General features: G+C 46.0%; 1 protein-coding gene and 1 long non-coding RNA gene across 9 annotated transcripts in view; one reads left to right on the top strand and one right to left on the bottom strand.

Moving 5' to 3' along the window:
• The window catches only part of ALDH18A1 (aldehyde dehydrogenase 18 family member A1), a 120,635-nt gene that overhangs the window by 68,899 nt on the left and 25,930 nt on the right, over positions 1-25,806 (bottom strand). For all 8 annotated transcript variants that reach the window (XM_074959577.1, XM_074959576.1, XM_074959585.1 and 5 more), the window contains exons 3-5: positions 4,214-4,437; positions 2,303-2,452; positions 2,091-2,195 (exon numbers count right to left, since the gene is read on the bottom strand). In XM_074959577.1, coding sequence (XP_074815678.1) covers positions 2,091-2,195; positions 2,303-2,452; positions 4,214-4,437 — 479 coding nt within the window. The remainder of the gene's footprint in view (positions 1-2,090; positions 2,196-2,302; positions 2,453-4,213; positions 4,438-25,806) is intronic.
• Positions 837-23,276, top strand: LOC141991272 (uncharacterized). Its single transcript, XR_012640349.1, has 3 exons — positions 837-991; positions 21,936-22,133; positions 23,028-23,276. It is a non-coding gene; the product is annotated as an uncharacterized LOC141991272 (long non-coding RNA).

Here is a 25,806-nt window from a genome sequence, read left to right as displayed (position 1 = left end):
AAAAAAAAAAAAAAAAAAAAGAGGCTCACGGCTAAGCGTATACAATATGGAACAGAAGAGATGTTAATGAACAGAGAGTCCATATTTGAGGACTCACTTTTTACATTTCTCTCTCTCTCTCTCTCTCTCATATGAGCTTTATATTCAGCTTGACAGTTCTAATTTTGTTTGCAGTCAAATGATTAAAAAAATTAATTGCGATCAATCAGGACATTAAAAAAATAGTTGCAACTAATTGCAGTTTTAATCACACTGTTAAATAATAATAGAATATCATTTATTTAAATATTTTTGGATAGTTTCTATTTCAAATATATTGATTTCAATTACAACAAAATGCAAAGTGTACAGTGTTCACTTATTTTTGATGATAAATATTTGTACTAAAAAAAAATTTTTTTAATTCGTTTCATACAAGTACTGTAGTACAATCTCTTTATCGTGAAAGTGCAACTTACAAATGTAGGATTTTTTTTTTACATACCTGCCCTGCACACAAAAATATAACAATGTCAAACTTTAGTGTCTACAAGTCCACTCAGTCCTACTTCCTGTTCAGCCAATCAGAAGTAAGGGTGACATCATATATGGTGTACTGCCACCCTTACTTCTGCTGCAGCTCATGGTGCCTAGCACTTGGCATGCGGCTCAAAATGGGCTCTGTGCTATCGCATGGGGGCTGCATCTTGCCAGAGTCCTCTGGTGGCTCCTGGCTCACCACGGGCACCATTTCAGATTTTGATTTGATGTGAGAGTGTGTGAGATGGGCAGTGGGGGGTGGGGGAGGGAGGGAGAGAGCGAGCGCAAGCAAGTGTGCTGGAGGACGACGAATGTGTGTGTGGTGTGTGTGCTGGGGAAGCACTGTCTCTTTAAGCAGAGCACTCAGGAGCCTGAATGCTTTTTTAGCCAACAGCAGCTGCCATTGGCAACAATGGCTCCTGAAACAGCACCAGCTGACAGGCTCCCCCTGTTCCCTGACTCCAGCTCAGCGGTGAGTAGATATACAGGTGGGGAAAGGGAGACACTTCAACATCAGCCTCTCTTACCCCGGCTCTGCACAGCAGTCAAGAGGCAGGCTCCCAGTCTAGAGCAGCTTGGCCCAGGCGGCTCCATGGGTGCGGGGCGGGGGGAGGAAGCAGGAGCAGCAGTTATCATGGGGGATGGGAGTGTGAGACCAGCTCCGAAGCATTTCACTAATCCGAGCATCTGGTCTGGATATTACGGAGTCTCTTGTCCCCGGCCACCTCCTGCTTGCTGCCACAGCCTGTGCCTCCCTCCGTGCCCGGCCGCTACAGAGTCCTGTCTCCAGAGGCGTGCGATTAACCCTCGTTAAAAAAAGGTGTTATTTTGTTGAGTTAATCGCATGTGTTAACTGCAAGTAACTGACAACCCTAATAATAATTCTACATTTGTAAACTGCACTTTCATGATAAAGAGATTGCAGTACAGTGCTTGTATGAGATGAATTGAAAAATACTATTTTTTTATCTTTTTACAGTGCAAATATTTATAATAAAAAGTAAAAGTGAGCACTGTTCATTTTCTATTGTGTTGTAATTTAAACCAATATATTTGAAAATGTAGAAAAACATGAAAAATATTTATAATTGGTATTCTATTATTAACAATGCGATTAAAACGGCGATGAATTGTGACTTTTTTTAATCTAGTTAATTATTTTTGCATTAATTGCTTGAGTTAACTGCGATTAATTGACAACCCTAGGTTTCAGTCCTTAGACCTTCACTCCTGATCCTCAGCCCCATCTCTTTGGCCTATCATAGGGCCACCAACCAGGTGGTCTGGGATACACAATTGTTTAAAAAAGTGTCCAAAGCCAGCCAAAAAATGTGTTTTTTCTTTAACTAGAACATAAAATTTATTTAAGTGATATTTACCAGAACAATTTCCTTTGTTGGGATATCATTCAAACCAAGTTCTAAACCTCTCAGAAATGGAATTACAATGGAAATCTAGGAAGACAGTGAGTAGAATGGAACAGGTCCTTCTAGAATTAATAAGATTGGTTCCAAAAGATGGACTGAAGTATCAATCTACAGGCAAGGGTAGGGGAAAGCGCAGTCCCTTACCTGAGCTGCACAAATGCTGTACTGTGTAAACATGGCCTCATAGAGAGCCATCAGTCCACTCTGCCCAGCTGCTGCACAGGCTCGTGCCTCCAAGACTGGAATAGCCTTCAAAGATTAAGAGAACATCACTGTCAGCCAATTGACAGGAAGGGATATAAGCTGACTCAGCCCAACATCTAATAGAAGAGCAGATGTCTACCTCAGCCACTCACCATGTCCTTTAGCTGGTTCTGTCCTGAATGCAGGGCCTGCCTCACACTTTGAGAAAGCAGGATCTCATGGCGCAATCGCTGTTTTCCAAAAGCCACAGCACCACTGGTGACTATCATCATTTCCCGACCCTGATTCTGCAGCATTGACACCTACAGGTGTGGAGAATCAAAGATCAGCCCCTAGAGCAGGAAAGTTACTAGCTTACTGATTCCATTCTCCCTCTTTGTATATTTTAAGAGCATTTTGTGCCTCATCAAATCCTGGAGACTGAAGTCTTCTGCTTATCCAAAGAACATATACAGTAAGGAAGTAACAATGTAAGATGCAAAAAGAAAAGATGCCCCGCTCCTAGGAGAGAACCTGTATGGCCCTTGCTATACTTGACCCCATCATGGTAGCAATTTTTCTAATGTAAGCACCTGGACTAATCAAGCCATAGGACAGGCATCAGATGGCAGCCAGTTTGTCCACCATCAGAGCTGGTGTGATTTTAAGCAGAGTCTAGGGCGAGTAGCCCATATCCTATTGCCAGACTTATCGACCATCCATGCCCACAGCTCATATTTAAACAGCAATGCTACATCTGAGATGTAGAGAATCGGTCTTCTCTTATACCATGCAAACACTTCATGCTTTGCCCCTTCCACCTCCCAACACCTGGCTTTGTAGTTCCTTTCACAAATCGAGTACCATATACTTCATTGATGCAACAAGGTTTTGTACACACCTATCAAGTATACACTAGATCTGTCCCTCTACAGCTAGGTTTCTGTTTCATTTCAGGCAACACAAGCAAAATTACTATATGGATCCCATCCATTCCTGGTGCATGTAAAATAAAAGAGGCCTTCAGAGGCTTTTCCAAAGGGAAACATGCAAATATCCAAGGGACGCAGAAGACATTACTCCTCACTGGTGCATGAACTCTAGTATAGATACTGAAATGTCAGTGCTGCCTTCCTACCCAATTGCCTCTTGGGTCTATCTTATTACTTTCCTTTTGCTAAGATTACCTTGTGGGAATATTTCTCTCAGACTAGTTTGTGGGGTTACCCAGTATATCACATCTGCTCATGGGTAAGGAGAAGTATCGCACAGGCCACTGGGGAGAAACCCTACTCAAGTCTTCAGAACAGACCATGGGAATCTTCCACAATCTTCATAAGCATCCCCAACATAAATCCAAGTAACTGCATTTTAACGCTAAGCTTTTTTGAGGGGAAGATGTTAACTAAACTTATGTCACTAGAATGAAAAGCCAAGTGGGTGAGGCACTGAGAAAGGGGATGGATTCACAAAGCACTGCAGCATTCTGGGAAGAGAGCCCATTAGGGTAAGAGTCATCAATGTAGCAGAAGTAGGACCAACTCACTAGATGCCAACTGGCAGAGTTTTTTAACCAGAATTTTAACCGGATATGGATGAGTTTTATTTAACTCAATTATTATACATTCATATGTATCAAGTGCCAGTTACTGTGTAATCCAGGTGTCAGACAGAGCAATTTAAACATCAGCAGTGAAGCCCTGATAGAATATTATTCACTGGGATTATACTCCACAGGTATTTTTCAACAAAAGAAGTGGCAACAAGAGATACTCACTTCCAACTTCATCCCAGGACAAAACGTTCTCCCCCATTCCCTGATGGCCCTTCCTCCTCCAGCTGAAGGCAGGAACTCCCACTACATTTATTTCTGCATACTGCAGGTTCTCCTCTTGCACCACTCTACGTATATTAGGCCACATGTCTCCCTCACTACATCTTCCCCCTCTGCATACAGCTCAGTTTTGCCACATGATGATAAAAGCTGCAGTTAAAGTCTCCTGCTAAGTTTTAATATACAAACTTTAAGGAGACATTGACTAGCCAGTTTGCAAGAGCACTAGGTTTTTTAGCCATAAAGTTACCTGCTCAACAATAGATGCCAACCGCCCAAGAGCCAATCCACACTCATCCCCTCGAGTCACAACAGCACTACCCAGCTTCACCACAATCCTTTTAGCATGTTTCAGCTCACTGCGATGTGCAAATGACTTGCCATGTGTACGACTGAGGGGAATGGTGATAAATGGGATGTTGCTCCAGCAACGGATAGATTCGTTCCTTAACACCAGGTTATGGACAGGCAAATCTGTGGTTAAAAAACAAAAAACAAACAACCACCACATGAAAGACAGGGAGAGATCCCACACTCCTAAATGTTGAGCCCACAACTTTGAACACTTAGTTCAGACCTCCCCCAACCCCTTATCTGTCAAGATTACCCCATCTTGAACCTAAAATCCCACAACGTGCACTCAATATTCTGACTTCCGAGCCCCTGGAATGTATCCAGTTTCCAAGTGACTGAGAAAGAAGGAATGCAAGCCATTGCTGGGGCAGTGTATAAGACCCATACTGGGTCAGACCAATGGTCCATTTAGCCCAGTATCCTGTCTTCCAACAGTGGCCAATGCCAGGTGCTTCAGAGTGAATGAAAAGAACAGGGCAATCGTCCAGTCCCAACATCTGGAAGTGAGAGGCTTAGGGACACCCAGAGCATTGGGGTTGCATTTCTGACCATCTTGTGTAATAGCCATTGATGGACTTATCCTCCATCACTTATCTAGTTCTTTTTTGAATCCAGTTATACTTTTGGCCTTCAGAACATCCCCTGGCAATGAGTTCCACAGGTTGACTGTGCACTGTGTGAAGTACTTTCTTTTGCTGTTTTAAACCTGCTGCTCATTAATTTTATTTGGTGACCCCCTAGTTCTTGTGCTGTGAAGGGGTAAATAAAACATTTCTTTATTCACTTTCTTCATACCATTCACAATTTTATAGACCTCTATCATGCACCCCCTAGTCATTTCTTTTCCAAGCTGAATAGGCCCAGTCTTTTTAATCTCTCCTCATATGAAAGCTGTTCTATACCCACAATCATTTTTGTTGCCCTTCTCTGTACCTTTTCCATTTCCAATATATCTTTTTTTTGAGATGGGGCAACCAGAACTGCACACCGTATTGAAGGTGTCAGCAAAACATGAATTTTATAGTATTTATTATCAATCCCTTTCCTAATGTTCTATTAGTTTCTTTGACAGATGCTGCAAATTGAACATTGGCAACTGGTTGTCCCATATCCCATGTGGCAGGGTGGACTGATTTAATCAAAGCAATTAAAGTAATTAATTTTAATGTTTCATATTTGTCCTTTTCAGTTTCCTAAAGAAATATTGATTCTCTTTGGTTGATAATCATTAAAATACATTTATTTGCAACTAAATATAGCCTTTGCACTAAATTTGGTACTATTTTTTGCTAACCAGGTGGATAAACTAGATTTATACATATTTATTAAAGCAATTAAATAGCAAAACTTACCTTCTTAATTTTTATATTTATTACAGGGCTGTCGATTAATCGCAGTTAACGCATGCAATTAACTCAAAAATTAATAATTAAAAAAAATAATCATGATTAATCGCACTGTTAAACAATAGAATACCAACTGAAATTTATTAAATATTTTTGCATGTTTCTACATTTTCAAATATATCGATTTCTGTTGCAACACAGAATAGGAAGTGTACAGTGCTCAATTTATATTTTTATTACAAAAATTTGTACTGTAAAAATTATAAACAATAGAAATAGTATTTTTCAATTCACCTCATACAAGCACTGTAGTGCAATCTCTTTATCATGAAAGTGCAACTTACAAATGTAGCTTCTTTTGTTACATAACTTCATTCAAAAACAAAACAATGTAAAATTTTAGAGCCTACAAGTCCACTCAGTCCTACTTCTTGTTCAGATAATTGCTTAGACAAACAAGTTTGTTTACATTTACTGGAGATAATGCTGCCCACTTCTTAATTACAAAAAGAAAAGGAGTACTTGTGGCACCTTAGAGACTAACCAATTTATTTGAGCATGAGCTTTCGTGAGCTACAGCTCACTTCATCGGATGCTGTAGCTCACGAAAGCTTATGCCCAAATAAATTGGTTAGTCTCTAAGGTGCCACAAGTACTCCTTTTCTTTTTGTGAATACAGACTAACACGGCTGTTACTCTGAAACCTTCTTAATTACGTCAGCTGAAAGCGAGAACAGGCATTCACATGGCACTGTTGTAGCCTGTGTCACAAGATATATATGTGCCAGATATGCTAAAGATTCATATGCCTCTTCATCAGGGCCGGCCCTAGGTTTTTTGCCACCCCAAGCGCCGGAATGCTGCCTGAGCAAGAAAAAGGTGGCCAGAATGCCGCCCCAAGCACGTGCCTGGTTTGCTGGTGCCTAGAGCTGGTCCTGCTCTCCATGCTTCAGCCATCATTCCAGACGACATGCTTCCATGCTGATGACGCTCATAAAAAAAAAATGTGTTAATTAAATTTATGACTGAACTTCTTGGGGGAGAATTGTATGTCTCCTGCTCTGTTTTACCCGCCTTCTGCCATGTATTTTATGTTATAGCAGTCTCGGATGATAACCCAGCACATATTGCTTGTTTTAAGAACACTTTCACTGCAAATTTGACAAAATGCAAAGAAGTTACCAACGTAAAATATCTGAAGATAGCAACAGCACTCGACCCAAGACTTAAGAATTTGAAGTGCCTTCCAAAATCTGAGAAGGATGAGGTGTGGAGCATGCTTTCAAAAGTCTTAAAAGAGCAACACTCCGATGTGGAAACTACAGAATCCGAACCACCAAAAAAGAAAATCGGTCTTCTGCTGATAGCATCTGACTCAGATAATAAAAATGAACATGCGTCGGTCCGCACTGCCTTGGATTGTTATCAAGCAGAACCTGTCATCAGCATGGAAGCATGTCCTCTGGAATGGTGGTTGAAGCGTGAAGGGACATGTGAATCTTTAGCACATCTAGCACATACATATCTCGTGACACCGGCTACAGCAGTGCCATGCAAACGCCTGTTCTCACTTTCAGGTGACACTGTAAACTAGAAGCTGGAAATGTAAACAAACTTGTTTGTCTGAGCAATTGGCTGAACAAGAAGTAGGACTGATTGGACTTGTAAGCTCTAAAAACTTGTAGGCTCTTTTACATTGCTTTATTTTTGAATGCAGGGTTTTTTGTACATATATCTACATTTGTAGGTTCAGCTTTCATGATAAAGAGATCACACTACAGTACTTGTATTAGGTGAATTGAAAAAATACTATTTCTTTTGTTTCTTACAGTGCAAATATTTGTAATACAAAATAAATATAAAGTGAACACTGTACACTTTGTATTCTGTGTTGTAACTGAAATCAATATATTTGAAAATGTAGAAAACATCCAAAAATGTTTAAATAAATGGTACTCTATTGTTTAACATTGGGATTAATTTTTTTAATCACGCGATTAATCGCAATTAATTTTTAATCACTTGACAGCCCTAATTTATTATGTTAGAAAATGGTGAATTATGCATTTCATATTTACTAGATGATTAATGTTTTACTTGTGATTTGTGTAAAGTTCTATTTAGAAGGAAATTTAAATCAACTAAAAATGCACAAAAACAGTATTTTATTTTTTTTAATTAACTAAAACTACTTTATGGATGTATAAGAAAAGTTCATCAAAATGTTTTGCATTTAAAACTAACTGATTTATGAAATAAAGGAAGTATTCATTGTAGTTAGTAAATTGAACTGATTGTTTCAGTTCGCCATGTCCTTCAAGATTTTAGAACTAACAAATCTCATCCTCACACCTTATTTTTATTCATCGATGGGAAGAGGAAAACAAGCTTTTCCAGCTACTAATTGGTTTCTTATTGAACTAGTCATTGAGCTGAACTAGCTGAATAAAATGAAATTAAAAAAATATTCTCTCTGCACTTGCAGAAGAGGCTAGTGCTGTCAAAGGCTGGTTTAGCACTTCAACAAACTCTGGTTTCAGGTGTTTAGCCAGTGACCTCCTCCAGTTGAGCAGTTTGACTTTCTTTAACACTTGGCAGCAAACATGTACTGCTTAATATTATTGTTATATGCAATTTAAATTTTAATATAAATTATATATTATATAATATAATAATCCATAACATAGGTTGTCAATTTCAAATAAATTTTTTTTAAAACCCCAACCCAGCACCCTGCCTGGAGCGGGGCTGAACCACGTGGTACAGCTTGCAGGCTGGCTTAAAACGGCTCACAGGCCAGATCCAGCCCGCGGGCCATAGTTTGCCCACCCCGTCCTAAACTGTGGTAACTGGAATCAAACTTTGGATAAGTCTAAGGAACAAACAAAGGCACTGCAGGAATGGTGAGCATTCTTCCCTCTAAGTTAGTAATGAACCTGATGCAATGCCTTCTAGCTTCGTGCTGAAAGTGCCACCATAAGGTTAAGTCAGGGGTTCTTAAACTGTGGATCGAGACCCCAAAGTGGGTCAGAACCCCATTTTAATTGGGTCACCAGAGCTGGTGTTAGACTTGCTGGGGTCTGAAACCAAAGCCCAAGCCCTGCCACCCGGGGCTGAAGCCAAACCCTGAGGGCTTCAGCCCTGGGCAGCAGGGCTCACGTTACAGGCCCCATACCTGGGGCTGAATACTCCTTGGGCTTTGGCTTTGCACCCCCACCCCAAAGTGGTGGGGCTCAAACTTTGGCTATCGCCCCCCCGGGGTGGCAGGGCGTGGGCGGGCCCAGGCTTCCGTCCCCGCTCCTGAGGACATGTAGTAATTTTTGTTGTCAGAAGGGGACAGCAGTGCAATGAAGTTTGAAAACTGCTGCTTTAAGTGGTACAACAGTGATTATGGCAACTTGTCTAATCCTTAAAGATCCACTGGCCCTTTTCCCAAGAGTCAGGAAATTGAGTGTGGTCTCCTGATCAAAATTGAAATGATTGCAAGGAAATCAAAGGGGTAAAATGTGGCAGTCTCAGTTTTTCACACAATAAGTCATCCAATTTCAAATTAAATGGATATTTTGGATTCATTTTCTCTCTGTCTGGAGGAGAGGATGGGTCAGAAAATCTTACTACAGGAGATAAGGGAAGCTTAGTTAATAATTTCTGTAAGCCATAGCTAAAATGCATTTCTCCATCACCATGGACTCCCAGACCATCTTAGTGAGTTAATTATTCTAGAAGGCTTCATAGAAAAATGCTGCATGGTCCTCTACATATTCTGCTTCTTACTTGGGAAAGAAGAGAAAGAAAACCCAACTGTATCTGTATCTTGCTGGGGCGCTCGTTCAAAGGTTATTAGCCCTCTATACAAAAAGACAGATAAAGGATTGAGCGGGGTTCCACTCCCCTGCCCAATTTCATTGATTTTCAGGGTAACAGAATGACACTGCATACCACACAACATAAGCCAGGAAGGGCTGAAGCAGGTAAAAGCTGACAGTGTTCTCAGCACTGTACAAGACAAATACAGACCGTCTTGGCTAACCCTCTAGGCTGGTCCTGAGAACATCAGGGAGCCCTTGTTGTTGTATCAGTTATGTCAATCAGTATCTAGTCTGAAGTATTCCCAAGCAGTTTCACCCTCTGAGAAGAAAGCACCATTTTTTGATTGCAGTAGAGAACTCTGAGGATTTCAGGCAAAGCGTGAACGGCTCACCTAGCTCCTCTATCCCTATGCAAACTTATCTATTCTGATTCTTATCTGTCCTGGCCAGCACAGGGAAGAAAGTTAGGTCAGAGGTTACACCGCTGAAGCACATTTCTGATGATGTGGGGCTCTGAACCATCCACACATTCCTCCTGTAATTCCAATTAGTTTCAGGGCTTCTCACTGCATACAGGGGGAAATTGGTATGGGCATCTAAGTAGCTCTTCCATCAAATTGTACCAGGTGAAAAACTCTCTCAGCATCTTCCTTGCCTTCCAAATATGCCCTATTGAACAGGACCAGCAGCACTGCAGGAGAGACACTCACTGCAGCTTTTATGTCCAGCCTGCTGCTAGAATATAAGAGACGTTTCTGCTATTCAGTCAAACATTGAATACTGGCAGTTGGGCAATGTTAGCTCCTCTTTAGGTCAGTGCTGTTAAGGGATAATTCACAGCATTTCTATGGGTAAAGTTGATGGAGTGTTCACCCCACATAAGGCAGAGCAGATTAAATTAGGTTAGTTTGCTGAAAAAGCTGCACCTGGGGGAGAGTCAATGATTGAAAGGCCAATTGAAGATGGACCCAGAAAAGAACACACAAGTGGGGCTGATATAAAGCCAGCAAGTTGGCAGCAGTCACTCCCTAGGAGAAAAAAGGTGTGTTTGTGGCTACAGAGTTAAAGTAGCCTGCAGTCACTCCCTGGCAGGAGGGAGTCTTGGCTGCTAAACCCAGCAAAGGGGGAAGCAGAAGATGCAGAAAGGAGTTCAGGGAAAGAGCAACAGGGTCTCAGAGGAAACAGACCACAGTTGCTAGTCAGAGAGCGTCCCTGGACTGGAACCCAGAGTAGAGGGCTGGCCCAGATTCCCCTACCAGTCACAGGGGGAAGCAGCACGGACTGGGATCACAGTCCAATGGGACTTCGATACCCTGGAAGGTGAAGACTATAGTAACCTGGCTGGAGGGCCAAGCCATGAAGAGAGAGCATTCTGAGCTGCAGAGAGAGATGGCAGGATGCACGAATGAGTAGCAGAAGGGGGCATCAGACTTGGAAGGCGCTAATTCCCAGAGCAGCCAGGAGGTGTTGCCCTGGCACAGTAACTATTAGAGAGTTTTAGCACTTTAAATATATGCACTACGTTTAACGTTGCACTACTGGAGTCAGCGGAGCTGCAACAGACAAGAAGGGAGGGCGGCTGAGGATAAGCTACCATTTTAGATATTAATTGTTCATACCTGAAAGACTTGGGTGAGGGGGGGAAGCTCACACACAGACCAAGTATTCATCCCACCCCTATTGACTCAGCAGGCCCTAGTTGGCAAGGCTACTGAGCACTGATGTCTCAAGTTTTCTTCAAAACCATCAGTATGCAGTCTCAAATGCCTCACGCACACTTAAGTGACCTCAAGGAGTTGGAGTGTTGTGACTGGTCTGTGTTGGGGTAAGCAGTTAACCACAGCATGCATGCAGTGGTTAGCAGTAGAGGGAGCTAGCACTCCATGCTTTCTCCCCTTTCTGAGGTTGGTGGATTCTGTGAAAACTGAAGGACTACATCTTGGAAGTATCAGCCAACTGATCTGGTCCACAATAGAACTGTGACCGACAGAGTAAATGGCTTAATATCTCTAGCCACTACCTCTGGACTTACTTCCAGGTGTCCAAGTTTCTAAGAAGAATTTTGATCTTCGCTCCAAGTAAATTTGGGCCTCACACCCTCCAATACCCATTTTTAGTTAGGGGTTCAAATTGCCTCACTGCAATCAATTCCCATCCCTCAAGGAGAAGGACAGGTTAGTTACCTTGTACAATAACTTGAGTTCCAGATCTGTGTGTGTCTATGGGTGCTCCACATCAGGATGTGTGCACCCCCATGAACTCTTGATGAAAGATTTTAGTCAGCAATGTCTGCAGGTCCACGCCTGCACTTAGGCAGTCTCATGCTGTGGTACAAGGGTATACAAGGAGGGGTGGACCCTTCACAACTCAAGTTCCTTCTCAATCATGAAAGTCCAATATAACTCTGAGGCAGAGCATACTGGAGCATCTGTAGGGACATATCGTGAAGAATTCAAGTTACTGTACAAGATAAATAACCTCTCCCTCTGCAAATACTATGAGTGCTCCACGTAACAAGACTCCCAAGCACTACCTCCATCATGGAGAGAATGCTGAGGAAGTGGATTCAGTATGGATCACAGGATGGCATCACCAAAAGTCATGTCAGCTCTGGAAGCAGGCATCAGAGCATAATGCTGGTAAAAAGTGTATGGCAAAAGACCAAGTGGCTGCCCTGAAAATGTCTGAAATAGGTAAATTTTTAAGGAGGGCTACAAAGATAGACTGAGTCCTAATGAAGTGAACAGTTACCCTCAGAGGGAATGAACCCCCGAGGTTTCATAGCAGGACAAGATACATCCTGCAACCCTTCTGACAGTCTTCGGGTGTAGATCGGATGCCCCTTCATTCATTCTACAATGGAGATGAAGAGTCTAGGGGAAGCCTGAAAGGGCCTAGTCCCATCAAGAAAGGCTAGAGCTCTTAACATACAGCGTATGGAGGCTTGCTTCTTCTCTCAAAGCAAGACTTGTGGGTAAAACACCAGTAGATGAACTTTCTGATTAATGTGGAACTCAGGGTATGTCTACACCACCCGCCGCATTGGCGGGCAGCAATTGATCCAGCGGGGGTCGATTTATTGCGTCTAGTTTAGATGTGATAAATTGACCCCCGAGCGCTCTCCCATCGACTCCTGTACTCCACCGCTGCGAGAGGTGCAGGCGGAGTCAATGGGGGAGTAGCAGCAGTTGACTCACTGCAATGAAGACACCGCGGTGAGTAGGTCTAAGTACGTCGACTTCAGCTACGTTACTCACGTAGCTGAAGTTGCATAACTTAGATCGATCCCCTCCCCAGTGTAGACCAGGCCTCAGAAAAAACTTTAGAAAGGAAGCGAGGGTGTGTATTGCTTTAAGAATGTAGAACACCATGTACAATGGATCAGCCATCAAGACTCCAGGCTCTCGTACTCTTCTGGCTGAGATACTGGCTATGAGGAATGAAGTCTTGAAGGACAAATGAAGAAAGGAACTCCCCCTTGGCTTAAATGAGGGTTTCCTTAGAGCACTGAGAACTTAAGCTGAGGTCCCACTGTGGAGCTGGCTCTTTGACAGGACAGAAGTGGGGAGCAGACCAGCTCTATGACAGAGACCCATCAAGTAGCTATGCCTTGGAGGTGAAGCGCCAAGAGACTGGGGTGGTGACTGATCCTGACTCCTGGGTAAGGAGAGCTGGCATCAGGGGAAGGCAGAGAGGAGAATGCAGAGACATGCAAACCAGCTCTGGGATCCACACATCTCAGCCAGGATGGCGCTACAAGGAGGAGTACTAGTTTCTCTTTTTTTCCTCTATGTTTTTGAACTCAAGCTGTAAAGGCATTGAGGGAAAAGCATATAGCAGGATGTGAGGCCAAGTCATCAGTAAGGTATTTCTCACTGAGTTGTAGCTGCACCCTCCCCTTGAGCAGAATCACCTGTGCTTCATATTGGATAGTGTCACAGAGATCCATCTCTGGATGACTCCTGGTAAGACATCTTCTGCGATACCTCATTGTTCAGCTCCCATTCATGGTCGATGCAGAAATGTCTGCTAAGGGAATCTGCCACAGTGTTCTGTAGACTGGCAGACACATCGCTGAAGTGTGTATGCGATGTAATAAGCACCTGTTCCATAGTTTTATAGATTTTGTGCATAAGGACAGTGATCTTGCTCCTCTTCGTCAATTGGTATAATATATTGCTGCCTTGTTGTCCAGCATTATCTGATTGGGTAGCCATTGTTGAGGGGTAGAAAGTATTGGCAAGTGTAAAAGTGCTCTGAACGCCAGTATGTTGATATGGAGAATCACCTCCTGAGAAGTCAATTTGCCCTGAGCTGTGAGGCTCAGGGAATGTGCACTCCAACCTATCAGGGAGGTGTCTGTGGTGATGATTCTTGTATGAGGCTGTAGGAGTGGAACTTCCACATGCACATTTTGTGGGTTCTGCCACCAGTTTAGAAAATCAAGGACTTTCCAAGGTACGGACACCAGCTTGGATAGATTGTGTTTGTTGGGGATGTAGACAGCTCTCAACCAAGCCTGAAGACACCCAGAATCTAGTCTTGCTGATCTAGCGTGGGCCATATGGCCCAGAAGTTGTAGGCAAGCCCTTGCTATGGTTTGTGGGCTCTGCAGAATTGTCAAAACAAGGTTGGATACTGTGGTGAATCTCTCTTGGGTAAGTATGCAGAAGAAGAGTCCAGGGCAGTGGAATGGGCAAAGTGCAAAATGTGATACTGGTAGTGGTTCCTGCATACCACAAAATGTATGAATTATTTGTGTGACGGATGAATGGCAATGTGAAAAAAAGCATCCTGAAAGTTGGGGTGGGGGGGTGATGGGGGGAGAATCATGAACCTCCTGGATCCAGGAACGGAACTGTCATTGTTAGGGTCACCATTCTGAACTGTTGGGGACAGACAAAGGTGTTTAAATTCTTGAGGTCCAAATTGTTCCCCACGCCCTATTTTTCTTTGGGATGAGGAAGAGGGACAGGGAGGGCAAGGAGCTGAACTGGATGGAATAGCCTACAGAAATCACCTCTAAGATCCATCTGTCTGAGGTGATGAACTTCCAGGAAGATTGGGGATTACCTCTCCCATTTCCTTAGAGGTGAGCGTGGAGGGTGAGGGGGTGGGGGAGAAGATAGGCATAATGTAGGATCTGGGGTAGGTAGCTCATGATCCTTTACCAATGGGTCAAAACAGACATTTTGAAGGTGTCACCAACTCAGAGGTTATTGTAGAAGAGGGCCCTTTCTTAGTAAATCTGGGCTTTATTCTGGAGGTGCGGGGGAGGGATGTCAACCTGTCTGGTGGGCTGACAGTAGACACGGCAAGACTGTTGAGTCATCTGGGAGTTACTGTATTTTCTTTTTGTCACAGGTGTATATATGCCCAAAGATCATATCGTGTCACCCAGAAGTCTTTGAGAAACTGATGAGACCCATCTGTGGCATCACAAACTTCGGCCCCTCAAAGGGAAGGTTCTTGACAGTATTTTGTACTTCTCAGGGAAGGCCAGGAGACTGCAGCCAGGAAGCTCAGTGCATGACCACAGCAGTAGACATGGAATGTGCAGCTGTGTTACTGGCATCAAGTGAGGCCTGGAGAGATGCCTTGGCAACTGTCTGGCCTTCTGTTGTGAGGGCCTAAAATTGGGTTACCACTCAAGAAAGAGATCTTGGAGTCATTATGGATAGTTCTCTGAAAACATCCAGTCAATGTGCAGCAGCAGTCAAAAAAGCAAACAGAATGTTGGGAATCATTAAAAAAGGGATGGATAGATAAGACAGAAAATATCATATTGCTTCTATATAAATCCATGGTATGCCCACATCTTGAATACTGCATGAAGATGTGGTCACCCCATCTCAAAAGAGAGACACTGGAATTGGAAAAGGTTCAGAAAAGGGCAACAAAAATGATTAGGGGTGGCGAATGGCTAGCGTATGATAAGAGATTAATAAGACTGGGACTTTTCATCTTAGAAAAAGAGATGACTGGGAGGGAATATGATAGAGGTTTATAAAGTCATGACTGGTGTGGAGAAAGTAAATAAGGAAGTGTTATTTACTCCTTCTCATAACACAAGAAGTAGGGGTCACTGAATAAGATTAATAGGCAACAGATTTAAAACAAACAAACGGAAGTATTCACACAACACACAGTCAACCTGTTGAACTCCTTGCTAGAGGATGTTGTGAAGACCAAGACTATAACAGGGTTCAAAAAAGAACTAGATCAGTTCATGGAAGATAGGTCCAGTAATGGCTATGAACCAGGATGGGCAGGGATGGTGTCCCTAGCCTCTGTTTGCCAGAAGCTGGGAATAGGTGACAGGGGATGGATCACTTGATGGATTACCTGTTCTGTTCATTCCCTCTGGGGCACTTGGCACTGGCCACTGTTGGAAGACAGGATACTGGCCTAGATGGACCTTTGGTCTGATCCAGTATGGCTGTTCTTACGTTCTCTCTGATTCTGAGGCTTTTAACAGAAGATGAGAATTTTGAATCAACTTAAGTCATTTTGCCATCAAGACTTGATAATTGACTACTCTGAACTGAAAGGAGGCCAAGAAATAGCTCTTATGCCCCAGAATGTCCACTCATTTTAGTTCCTTGTCAGTGATGTTGCCTGTTTTTTTTTTCATTAACTGCCCTGAGTGAACGGGACCCCAGTGCAAATGTTTATTGGGTCTTTCCACCAATCCAAGGAGTGTTCGACTTAGACAAACTTCTCTTGATGCCTGCCAAACATGTCTGTTTGGTCTGTAAGCCATGCTAAACTACGTCTGCAGACACCTCATGTGGAGTCTGGCATGAGGTACTACAAATAAACCAACCACCATGTGCCCCAGAAGTTGGAGGCAATGTCTGGCTGATGTTCGAGGGATGGCTTGAACTATCTCCCTACGTGTGCACAGGTTGTAAAATCTGTGCTGCGGAAGGACTGCCCTTGCTTGCCGTGAGTGGAGGTCAGCCCTTATAAATTCCAAAATGTTGTACTGAGTTAAGGTCAATTTTTGTACACTGATTTGCAGGCTCAGGTTCGTGCATATGTCTGGCCTGTAGGACTTCTTCGAAGGAGAGGGACTCGAGGAGACAGTCATCCAGGTATGGGTAGATCATGATATCCCCCAGCATGTAAATGATCTCCCACTACAGATTGGACCTGGGAGAATACCCTGAGAGCTGACAAAAGGCAGTACTCTGTACTAGTAATGGTCTTGACTCAGAGTAAACCTGAAGAATAGTCTGTGGGATGGTAGGATGGATACGTGGAAATACATGTCTTGGAGATTGGTTCTCGGCCCTCAATCTCTCTGTTCCAGAGATGGAATAATCGTTGCTAATATGACCATCTTGAATTTTTGGGCCTTCACATATTTGTTCAGAGTCTTGAGGCCGAGTATGGGTCTCCAACCTTCCTTTTTCTTGGGGGATTAGGAAATATCAAGAGTAAAAACCTTTGCCACAGAGATGTAGAGGAATGAGTTCTATGGCTCCTAAGCAGAGAAGGTGATATATCTCCTGTCGCAACAGATTCTCATGAGACGGGTCCCTGAAGAGGACGGGGTGAAGTGGATCGAATACCCATTGGAGACAATTTCCAAGCCCCATCTGTTTGATGTTATATATTCACAGTTGTGGTGGAACAGGGCAAGGTGGCATCCAAAAGTATGCAAATGGTTGGGAAGTAGCAGCTGATATCGAAGGGGGTTGTCTCTCAGGGCCTTGACCGAGACATCAAATCTGATTATTTGAAATGGCAGATTGCGATGCTGAAGACTGTGGCCCTGATGGTTTGCACCTCCGGAATTTGGATTTCTTTCTCCTAGGCTCATAGTAGCATTGTGGCAGGAACTGTGGTTTCACAGAATCATAGAATATCAGGGTTGCAATGGACTTCAGGAGGTCATCTAGTCCAATCCCCTGCTCAAAGCAGGACCAATCCCCAACTAAATCATCCCAGCCAGGGCTTTGTCAAGCCTGACCTTAAAAACACCTAAGGAAGGAGATTCCACCACCTCCCTAGGTAACGCATTCCAGTGTTTCACCACCCTCCTAGTGAAAAAGTTTTTCCTAATATCCAACCTAAACCTCCCCCACTGCAATTTGAGACCATTTCTCCTTGTTCTGTCATCTGTCACCACTGGCCTTTGAGGTGGAAGGCTGTGGAGAAGACTCAATGCCTGGGAGACTCTGGGCACAAGAGAGACACAGGCCGAAGAGCTCTCTCCATGAGGAGCAGCTTTAGTTTCAGTACCCTGTTTTTCCAGGATCTGGATTTCAGTTGCTGGCAGAAGTTACACATCCCCAAGGCAACAGACACAGCGGGACTGCCCGTCTGTTACCAAAATGGACTCTTTGCAGAAATCCAGGTGAACGGGGCATGCTTCTTACTGGGGGCAATTCCCAGGATAGGTGAAAAAGGATAAAGGAAAAAACACTTTTTTATAACAAGGGAAAAGAAAAAACTAAAGGAAATAATAATACTAAGAGGAAAACCACTAACAACTAGTTAAGAACGAATTTCTAAAGTATCTGTGAATGGACTGTGAATCGCTCTGTCTCTAACCGGGGGAGGTTGAGAAGGAACTGAGGGTGGTTCACCTGTGCAGCTCTAATTAGCCTCAAGGCAGCCCATGGGGAGAGGAGAGCGCATGTGCAAGCCAAATGGACATTGCTACCAAAGATCTCTGATCAGAAACGCAAGGACGCACTTACACTTGCAGTGGAAACCCTACAGTGGAACACCCATAAGGACACTACTCGAAGAAGTGACTTTACACACAGTCTAATTGCTCTCAGCTCTAATATATTGATATGTAGACTCTTTTCCCTTGGTGACCAATGAGCTCTGACGAACAAGTTAGTGTTTAAATGAGCACCTCATCCAAGTGTCGATGCAGAGGAGGCAAGTATTACTGGTGTCAGAGGGAAATTAAAAAGCATATCCTTCATTACATTTTGAGCATTTGTTCACGCATTAATGATGTTAACCCCTGCTGTGGGATTACTAATTTGTGATGCATGATGTTTAAACCTGATTTGTAATTTATTGCTAACCAGTGTTGAAGATCCCTCATCTCCCACATCTGAAGACAAGCATATGGTGTCACTGCCATGGTAAATGTCAACAGACCCAACCACCAAGGTTGCGGGGGAGAGGGGGAAGAGAGAAGTGGAAGTTTTACTTACTATAACTGGAAGTTTAGGGATACGTGGTCCCTATCTGAATTCCACATGTGGGGACACATTTGCCATGTACCCAAGTCCAGAAAGTCTAACAAGTAGCATCCTCTGGCCCACACATATGCAGTAGGTCTCCTTGTGCGCCCAACCGAGGGTATAAGACAGTGTGGGCCAATGCCTCTCCAGTTCCTCCTCTTACCATGAATTCAACAGGATTCTGAAGCAGAGGGGATGGAGGGCAGGTATTCAAAAACAGATAGGGACCACACACCTCAAAGAACTATCAGATACAGTAAGTAAGCTCCATTTCTTCTTTGAGTGCTGGTCCCGGTGTATATTCCACACATGGATGATTGGAGGGGTGGGGGTGAAAGGAAGCTGGTAACAAAGATGCTTGCACTACTGCAGATTCCACCACTGCATCTGTAGCAGAGACCTGAATTAACCTGTAGCGTGTAGCAAATGTGTGGATGGGGCTCTTGGTGGCTGCCCTGCAAAGGTGTTGTATTGGAACCTCCAGCAGGGATGATGTAGAGGTAGCCTGGGTACTCGTGGAGTGAGCTGTGACACCTCTGGCAGGGGGTGGGGGAGAGGAGGTGTGTGCAAATCTGTAGCACTCTGTGATGCATCCCAAAACCCGCACAGAGATTCTTTGAGAGGAAATAGCTTGACCACGTGATAAAACTGTTACTAACCTTTCATAACTGTCATTCTTCAAGATGGGTCATTCAAGTCCATTCCATGTTAGGTGTGTGTGCTCACCACATCACTGGTGCCGAAGTTTTTCCTCAATGGTATCCATAGGGGACCGGCTCTGGCACTCTCTGGAGTGGCAAGCATACGCGTCCGTATAAAAGGCGCTGCCGCCCCCCCGCCCTCAGTTCCTTCTTGCCGGAACTCCGACAGTGGGGAAAGAGGGTGGGTCATGGAATGGACATGAGCAACACATCTCAAAGAACAGTTACAAAAGGTAAGTAACCGTTTTTCCTTCTTCGAGTGATTGCTCATGCCCATTCCACGTTAGATGACTCCCAAACAGTACCATCGGAGGCGTGTAGGAGTTCATGGACATGTCGATTACAACACAGCTCTGCCAAATCCAGCATCATAGAATATCAGCGTTGGAAGGGATCTCAGGAGATCATCTAGTCCAACCCCCTGCTCAAAGCAGGAACAATCCCCCAATTTTTGCCCCAGATCCCTAAATGGCCCCCTCAAGGATTGAACTCACAACCCTGGGTTTAGCAGGCCAATGCTCAAACCACTGAGCTATCCCTCCCACCCATCTCTGGCTTGCTGGGTGATGGCGTAGTGCTTGGTGAATGTGTGTAGTGAAGACCACATCGCAGCCCTGCAGATATCCTGGATAGGGACATGCGCCAGGAAGGCAGCTGAAGACGTCTGAGCCCTAGTGGAGTGAGCCTTCACTATCTGTGGAGGCTCCGCCCACGCTAACTTGTAGCAGGTGGTGATCCGGGGTCCTCTCAAAAGGATTTCAAACTGGAAGGCCCTTCATTCTGTTGGCAGTCGCAATAGAGTTCAGTCGATATACGGAAGGGGTTGGTGTGCTCCAAGTAGAAAGCTAGGGTGCACCTAACATCTAGAGTATGCAGAAGTCTCTACTCATTGGTCTTGTGAGGTTTCGGATAGAACACTGGAAGGAAGATATCCTGGTTGACATGGAAGTGTTACACCACCTTTGGCAGGAAGGCAGGATGGGGCCGCAGCTGCTCCTTGTCCTTGTAAAACACCATATACGGGGGCTCCAAAAGTTAGGGCTCTAATCCCGGAGACTTGCCTTGCCGACGTAATGGCTAGAAGGAATATGACCTTGTAGGACAGATGTGAGAAAGAGCACGAGGCTAGAGGCTCAAAAGAGGGACTTGTAAACCTGTGAAGGACCAGATTAAGGACCCATTGGGGAACAGGATCCTGGACCGGGGGGCGAGGGAAATGGTGGGGGGGACGGGACATCTTCTTGAGGCCCTAGAGGAACCTTATTTTATGGGAGAATACCAATCTTCCTTCAATGTGTGGGTGAAACGCAAAAATGGCCGCCAAGTGCACCCTCATCAATGAGACAGCCACACCCTGATGCTTTAGGTGCAGGAGGTAGTCCATAATGGCTTCTAAAGAAGCACCAATGGAGGAGATATTTCACTCCGAGGCCCAGTAAGAGAAGGGGGATAGCATGCTGGTGGATAGCATGCTAGATGCAGAAGTCCCATAGGTGAAGGGCTTCCTGACACAGGGCTGATGACCGGGCTCCCCCTTGTCCTAAATTCCTTCTAAGCTGCGTGGCAGTGCAGCAGCCTATTAAGCACCTCAGGGCTGCAGCAGGAAAAGATGCCTCTCCCCCAGCCCCAGACCTGGCATAGCCAGGGGAGAGGCGCCCCTCCCATGGCCCCAACCCAGCCTCTCCCACCCAGGTGAGATGCTGCTACAGTGAGAGAGAGCGAGAGAGAGCTGGGGGAGTCCCCGCTAGTCCCAGCGCAAACTGCACCCCAAACCCCTCATCCTCAGCCCCAGCCCAGATCCCTCACCCCCAGGTGAAACCCTCACCCCCACCCACCCCAACCCTCTGCCCCAGCCCTGCACCCACACCCTGAGCACTCATCCCAACCCTGTGCCCCAGCCCTGAGCCCCCTCCCACACTCCGGCCCCACCCCCACCACTTGAATTTTGTTATGTGCACCAATACGAAGGTTGCTCTGTCTCTAACCAGGGGAGGTTGAGAAGGAACTGAGGGTGGTTCACCTGTGCAGCTCTAATTAGCCTCAAGGCAGCCCATGGGGAGAGGAGAGCGCATGTGCAAGCCAAATGGACATTGCTACCAAAGATCTTTGATCAGAAACGCAGGGTGCACATAACAAAATCCATTCCACACATGCGTGGGGAAAAAATTAGAGGGAACACTGTGAACTTGTCTGTTGACATAGAACATGGGGACCGTGTTGTCCGTCAGAACCTGCACCACCCGACCAGACAGATGGGGCAGGAACACCTTGCATACTAGGCAAATGGCCGTGAACTCTCTTACGTTTATGTGAAGACAGAGTTCCTCCTGTGACCATAGCCCTTGAGGGTATCAGGGTGTACTCCCCAGCCGAGAGGAGCCGAGCTGTGGTGAGCGGGTATGCGGTGACCTGGGCAATCAGATCTTACACGGCCGTGAACCTGGTTTGATATAGGAATGCTCTGGCTCGAGTAGAGTCGAGGACTGCTCTGATTAACTCTATCCTCTGAATGAGGACCAATATTGATTTTTGTTCATTTATCAACAGACCCAGGTCGTGACAGGTGGCTTGCAGCACCTTGATATTGTGCCATACCTGCCTCTCAGAACCGCTCTTGATTAGCCAGTCATCCAGGTAGGGATAGATCTGGACCCCTCGATGCCTGAGGTAGGCTGCAACCACCACCATGCACTTTGTAAACATCTTCGGTGCTGTTGCCAGGTCGAACAGGAGCGCTGCGAATTGGTAATGCATTTTCTGCTGTTTGTGGTCAGGAAATCTCTTATGTCCAGGGAATATTGATATGTGGAAGTACATGTCCTTTAAGTCGAGGGTGACATGCCAGTCTCCAGGGAGGGGATAGTGGAAGCCAGGGAGACCATGCGGAACTTCAACTTCTTGAAATATCTGTTGAGGTCTTGCAGGTCCAGGATGGGGCGTAGGCCCCCTTTGGCCCTTGGAATGAGAAAGTACCGGGAGTAAAAACCTTTCCCTCTTCACTTCACGGGAACATCCTTCATGGCTCCCAGGCACAGAAGGGCTTGCACCTCCTGGGCAAGTAGTTGCTCACAAGACGGGACCCTCATGAGGGATGGGGAAGGGGGGTGGGAAGGTGGGATAGAACAGAACGGGAGGGTATAACCCACTGCCACCGTATTGAGGACCTAATGGTGGGTGGTTATGGTGGTCCAAGCAACAAACAGTGGGAAAATAAGGGACAAGACATATCCTGGTCCTGATTGTAGATTGGGAGGTTGCCCTCGAGCATCCCTCCAAAATGACTGCCTGTTTTTAGGAGGGGAACCACTCGCGCCCAAATGTGCTCCTGCTGCTGCCATCTGACCTTGGTGGCGTCGATAGCCCTTGTGTCTCTTGGTTCTACTCTGGTCTGGCTCGGGAAGAGGCGGGCTGCAGGGACACAGTGACCGCTGTTTCCCGCAGCTCCCATTGGCCAGGAACGTCAAACCGCAGCCACTGGGAGCTGTGGGGGGCCGGCCTGCGGACAATCAACATCAGCAACATGTCTTGCGGCCCGCAGTCAGCTTACCCTGATGGGCCACATGCAGTCTGAGGGCCGCAGATTGCCCACCACTGCTCTAGAGTCTTTCAGGATATGTAACTTGCTGTCCATCTGTTCAGCAAACAGGGCTAAACCCTCAAATAGGAGGTCCAAGATTGACTGCTGGACTTCCGCCAAGAAGCCAGACGATTGCAGCCATGATGCCCATATCATTGAGACCACCGACGTCATGACTCTGGCTGTGGAATCCACCGCATCTGAGGCGGCCTGGAGGGAGGCCCTCACAATCGCCCTGCACTCTCCAGCACTGTATTGAATTCCTGCTTCATGTCCTGCGGGAGCGAGTCAGCATATTTTACTGCGTATTGCCACAAAGTAAAGTGGTATCTGCTGAGCAAGGCTTGGTGATTAGCTATCTGCAGCTGTAGACTTGCTGTGAAATAAACTTTCCCGACATACAGATTGAGCCACTTGGCGTCTTTATTCTTAGGGGTCGAGTTGAATTGATCGTGTCTGTCGTGATTGTTGGCAGCTGTGAACACTAGTGCCCCAGGAGAGGGGTGTGTATACAAGTACTTGAACCTCTTTGGAGGAAAGTAGTACTAACGCTCTGCCCTTTTGGACTCAGGTGACAAGGATGACGGGGTCTGCCACAGGGCCTTTACAATTTTGACCACCCCATCGTAGACTGGCACGGCCACCTTTGCTGGTGGTACTACAACCAGCGCATCAAATAGGGAGTCCGCTGGTTTGGACATCTCCTCTACTTTTAGCCCCAGGTTTGCCATGACCCATGTAAGCAGCTCCTGGTGGGCTTTTACGTCTTCCTGGGGCACCGTTTGCGATGGGCCTGCAACTGCCTCATCCTGAGGAGGAGGCCAGCCCCGAGGGAGGGACAGGCTGTGCGTCCTGTGTCTGAGGCACCACCTGCCCTGAAGGGTGTTGGTCCTGGGTCCCTTGACTCGACCTGATCTGCGAGCCTGGGGGGAGCCGCTATTGCTGGAGGTCCTTCCGATGCCCCCGAGACTGAGTGAAGAGTCTGAGGTCCTCCAGCTTGTGGACAAGGCCACGGGTTATACCCCTGCCAGGGCCCTGGCCACTGATCTTGTGGCCACGCACCTGTAGGCTGGCCTGCTGGCTGCACCGGTGTTGGTAGGTCCATGGGGGCCAGCAACTTTTCACTCTCTGAGCTTGAGGAGGAATACTTTTCTTCTGATAATCATGTTGGCGCCACCATAGGGTAGGCCTCCCTCCTGTATCCAGTGGCCTCTCGCTTGCCATTTGGGTAGCGGTACCAGGAGCCCGCCGAACCATGCTGTGCTTCCGGCAACTGTTGGTGATATGTAGCGGCCCAGTAACAGTCTGAGGAGTGATGCCACCTCTGGCGGACACGGTGCACAGTCTCTGGTGATTGGGAGAGCAGGGACCATCCATAACACCGCGGCAACTGGCATCAGGGCTCGTGAAAGTGCCGAGGGGACTCTGGTGACTGTCTCCGGGGCTCTATGATACGCACCTGCGGCCTGGTACCACAGATTCAGCAACTGTGTGTTGTGACCCCGGCGATCGGTACCCGAAGTTTGGCAATCAATGCCCATAACTCGCCTGGTCTCGGATCTGTGGTCTGGGATGCAGTTCTGGAGATTGTTGGCACAGTCCCGGGGACCTTCAGGATGACTTGTGTAGGGGTGCCACTGATGTCTTTCCCCTTGAAGCGGGTGGGAGGGCAGGGTTCCTGGGTCTCTCATCCCATGGAGTTGACAGTACCAGGAGAGAGAATCTCTCTTATTGCATGCAAGGCTTCTGGGGCGGATGACACTGTAAGGTACCACGTGCCTGCAGCACCTTCAGGAGTGGGGGGCAGCTCATGGAGCAGGTTGGGCCCTGTTGGCGAGGTTGCCACCTGGCTGGGCTCTTTGTCCTGTCCTTGATCTTACAGGTGCCTGGGGAGCTCCCCCTTTCCGTGTGCTTCCTATGTCTTTTGGCTGGTACCGGCGATGCAGAGATGAACTCGGTGCTGGTGCGCTTCTTGTCAATGCCGACGTATTCGGTAACCGAGTCTGAATGTGCCAGCTCTGAGGCCAGTGCCAGCGCTGACTGCATGAGGAGCGCACAAAGTCTGAAGTCTCTCTCCCTCTTGGTCCAGGGCTTGAATCCCTTACAAATGTAGCACTTTTCGCGGATATGAGACTCACCCAGACACTTCAAACAGCTTAGGTGCTGATTGGCATGGGCTTCTTACAGCAATCGCATGGATTAAAGCCCGGGGAACATGGCATGCCCCCTCCCTGGGCTAAGTCCCTCAGGGGACTATTTGCTAAGACCTATTAAGAACTGAAAACTTACTACTAACAACTATTTACACAAAAGTTCAAAGAAACACTGCATAGCAACCAGAGCTGGCGGTAAGTAGTAACTGGGGTGGGGGGGGAGGCCAGCAGCACCCATCAGGGTTCCTTCCCAACTCTGAATTCTAGGGTACAGGTGTGGGGACCTGCATGCAAGACCCCCTAAGCTTATTCTTACCAGCTTGGGTTAAAAACTTCCCCAAGATACAAAGTTTGCCTTGTCCTTGAACAGTATGCTGCCACCACCAAGCATTTTAAATAAAGAACAGGGAAAGAGACCACTTGGAGACGTCTTCCCTCAAAATATCCCCCCAAGCCCTACACACCCCCTTTCCTGGGGAGGCTTGAGAATAATATCCTAACCAATTGGTTCCAAAATCATCAAAGACCCAAACCCCTGGATCTTGGAACAATGGAAAAATCAGTCAGGTTCTTAAAAGAAGGATTTTATTTAAAAAAAGAAAGGTAAAAATCATCTCTGTAAAACCAGGATGGAAAATACTTTACAGGGTATTCAGATTCAAAACACAGAGGATCCCCCTCTGGGCAA

Source organism: Natator depressus, chromosome 7, assembly GCF_965152275.1.
Source record: "Natator depressus isolate rNatDep1 chromosome 7, rNatDep2.hap1, whole genome shotgun sequence".
Classification (NCBI taxonomy): domain Eukaryota; kingdom Metazoa; phylum Chordata; order Testudines; family Cheloniidae; genus Natator; species Natator depressus.
This window is presented reverse-complemented; position numbering and strand designations above follow the sequence as displayed.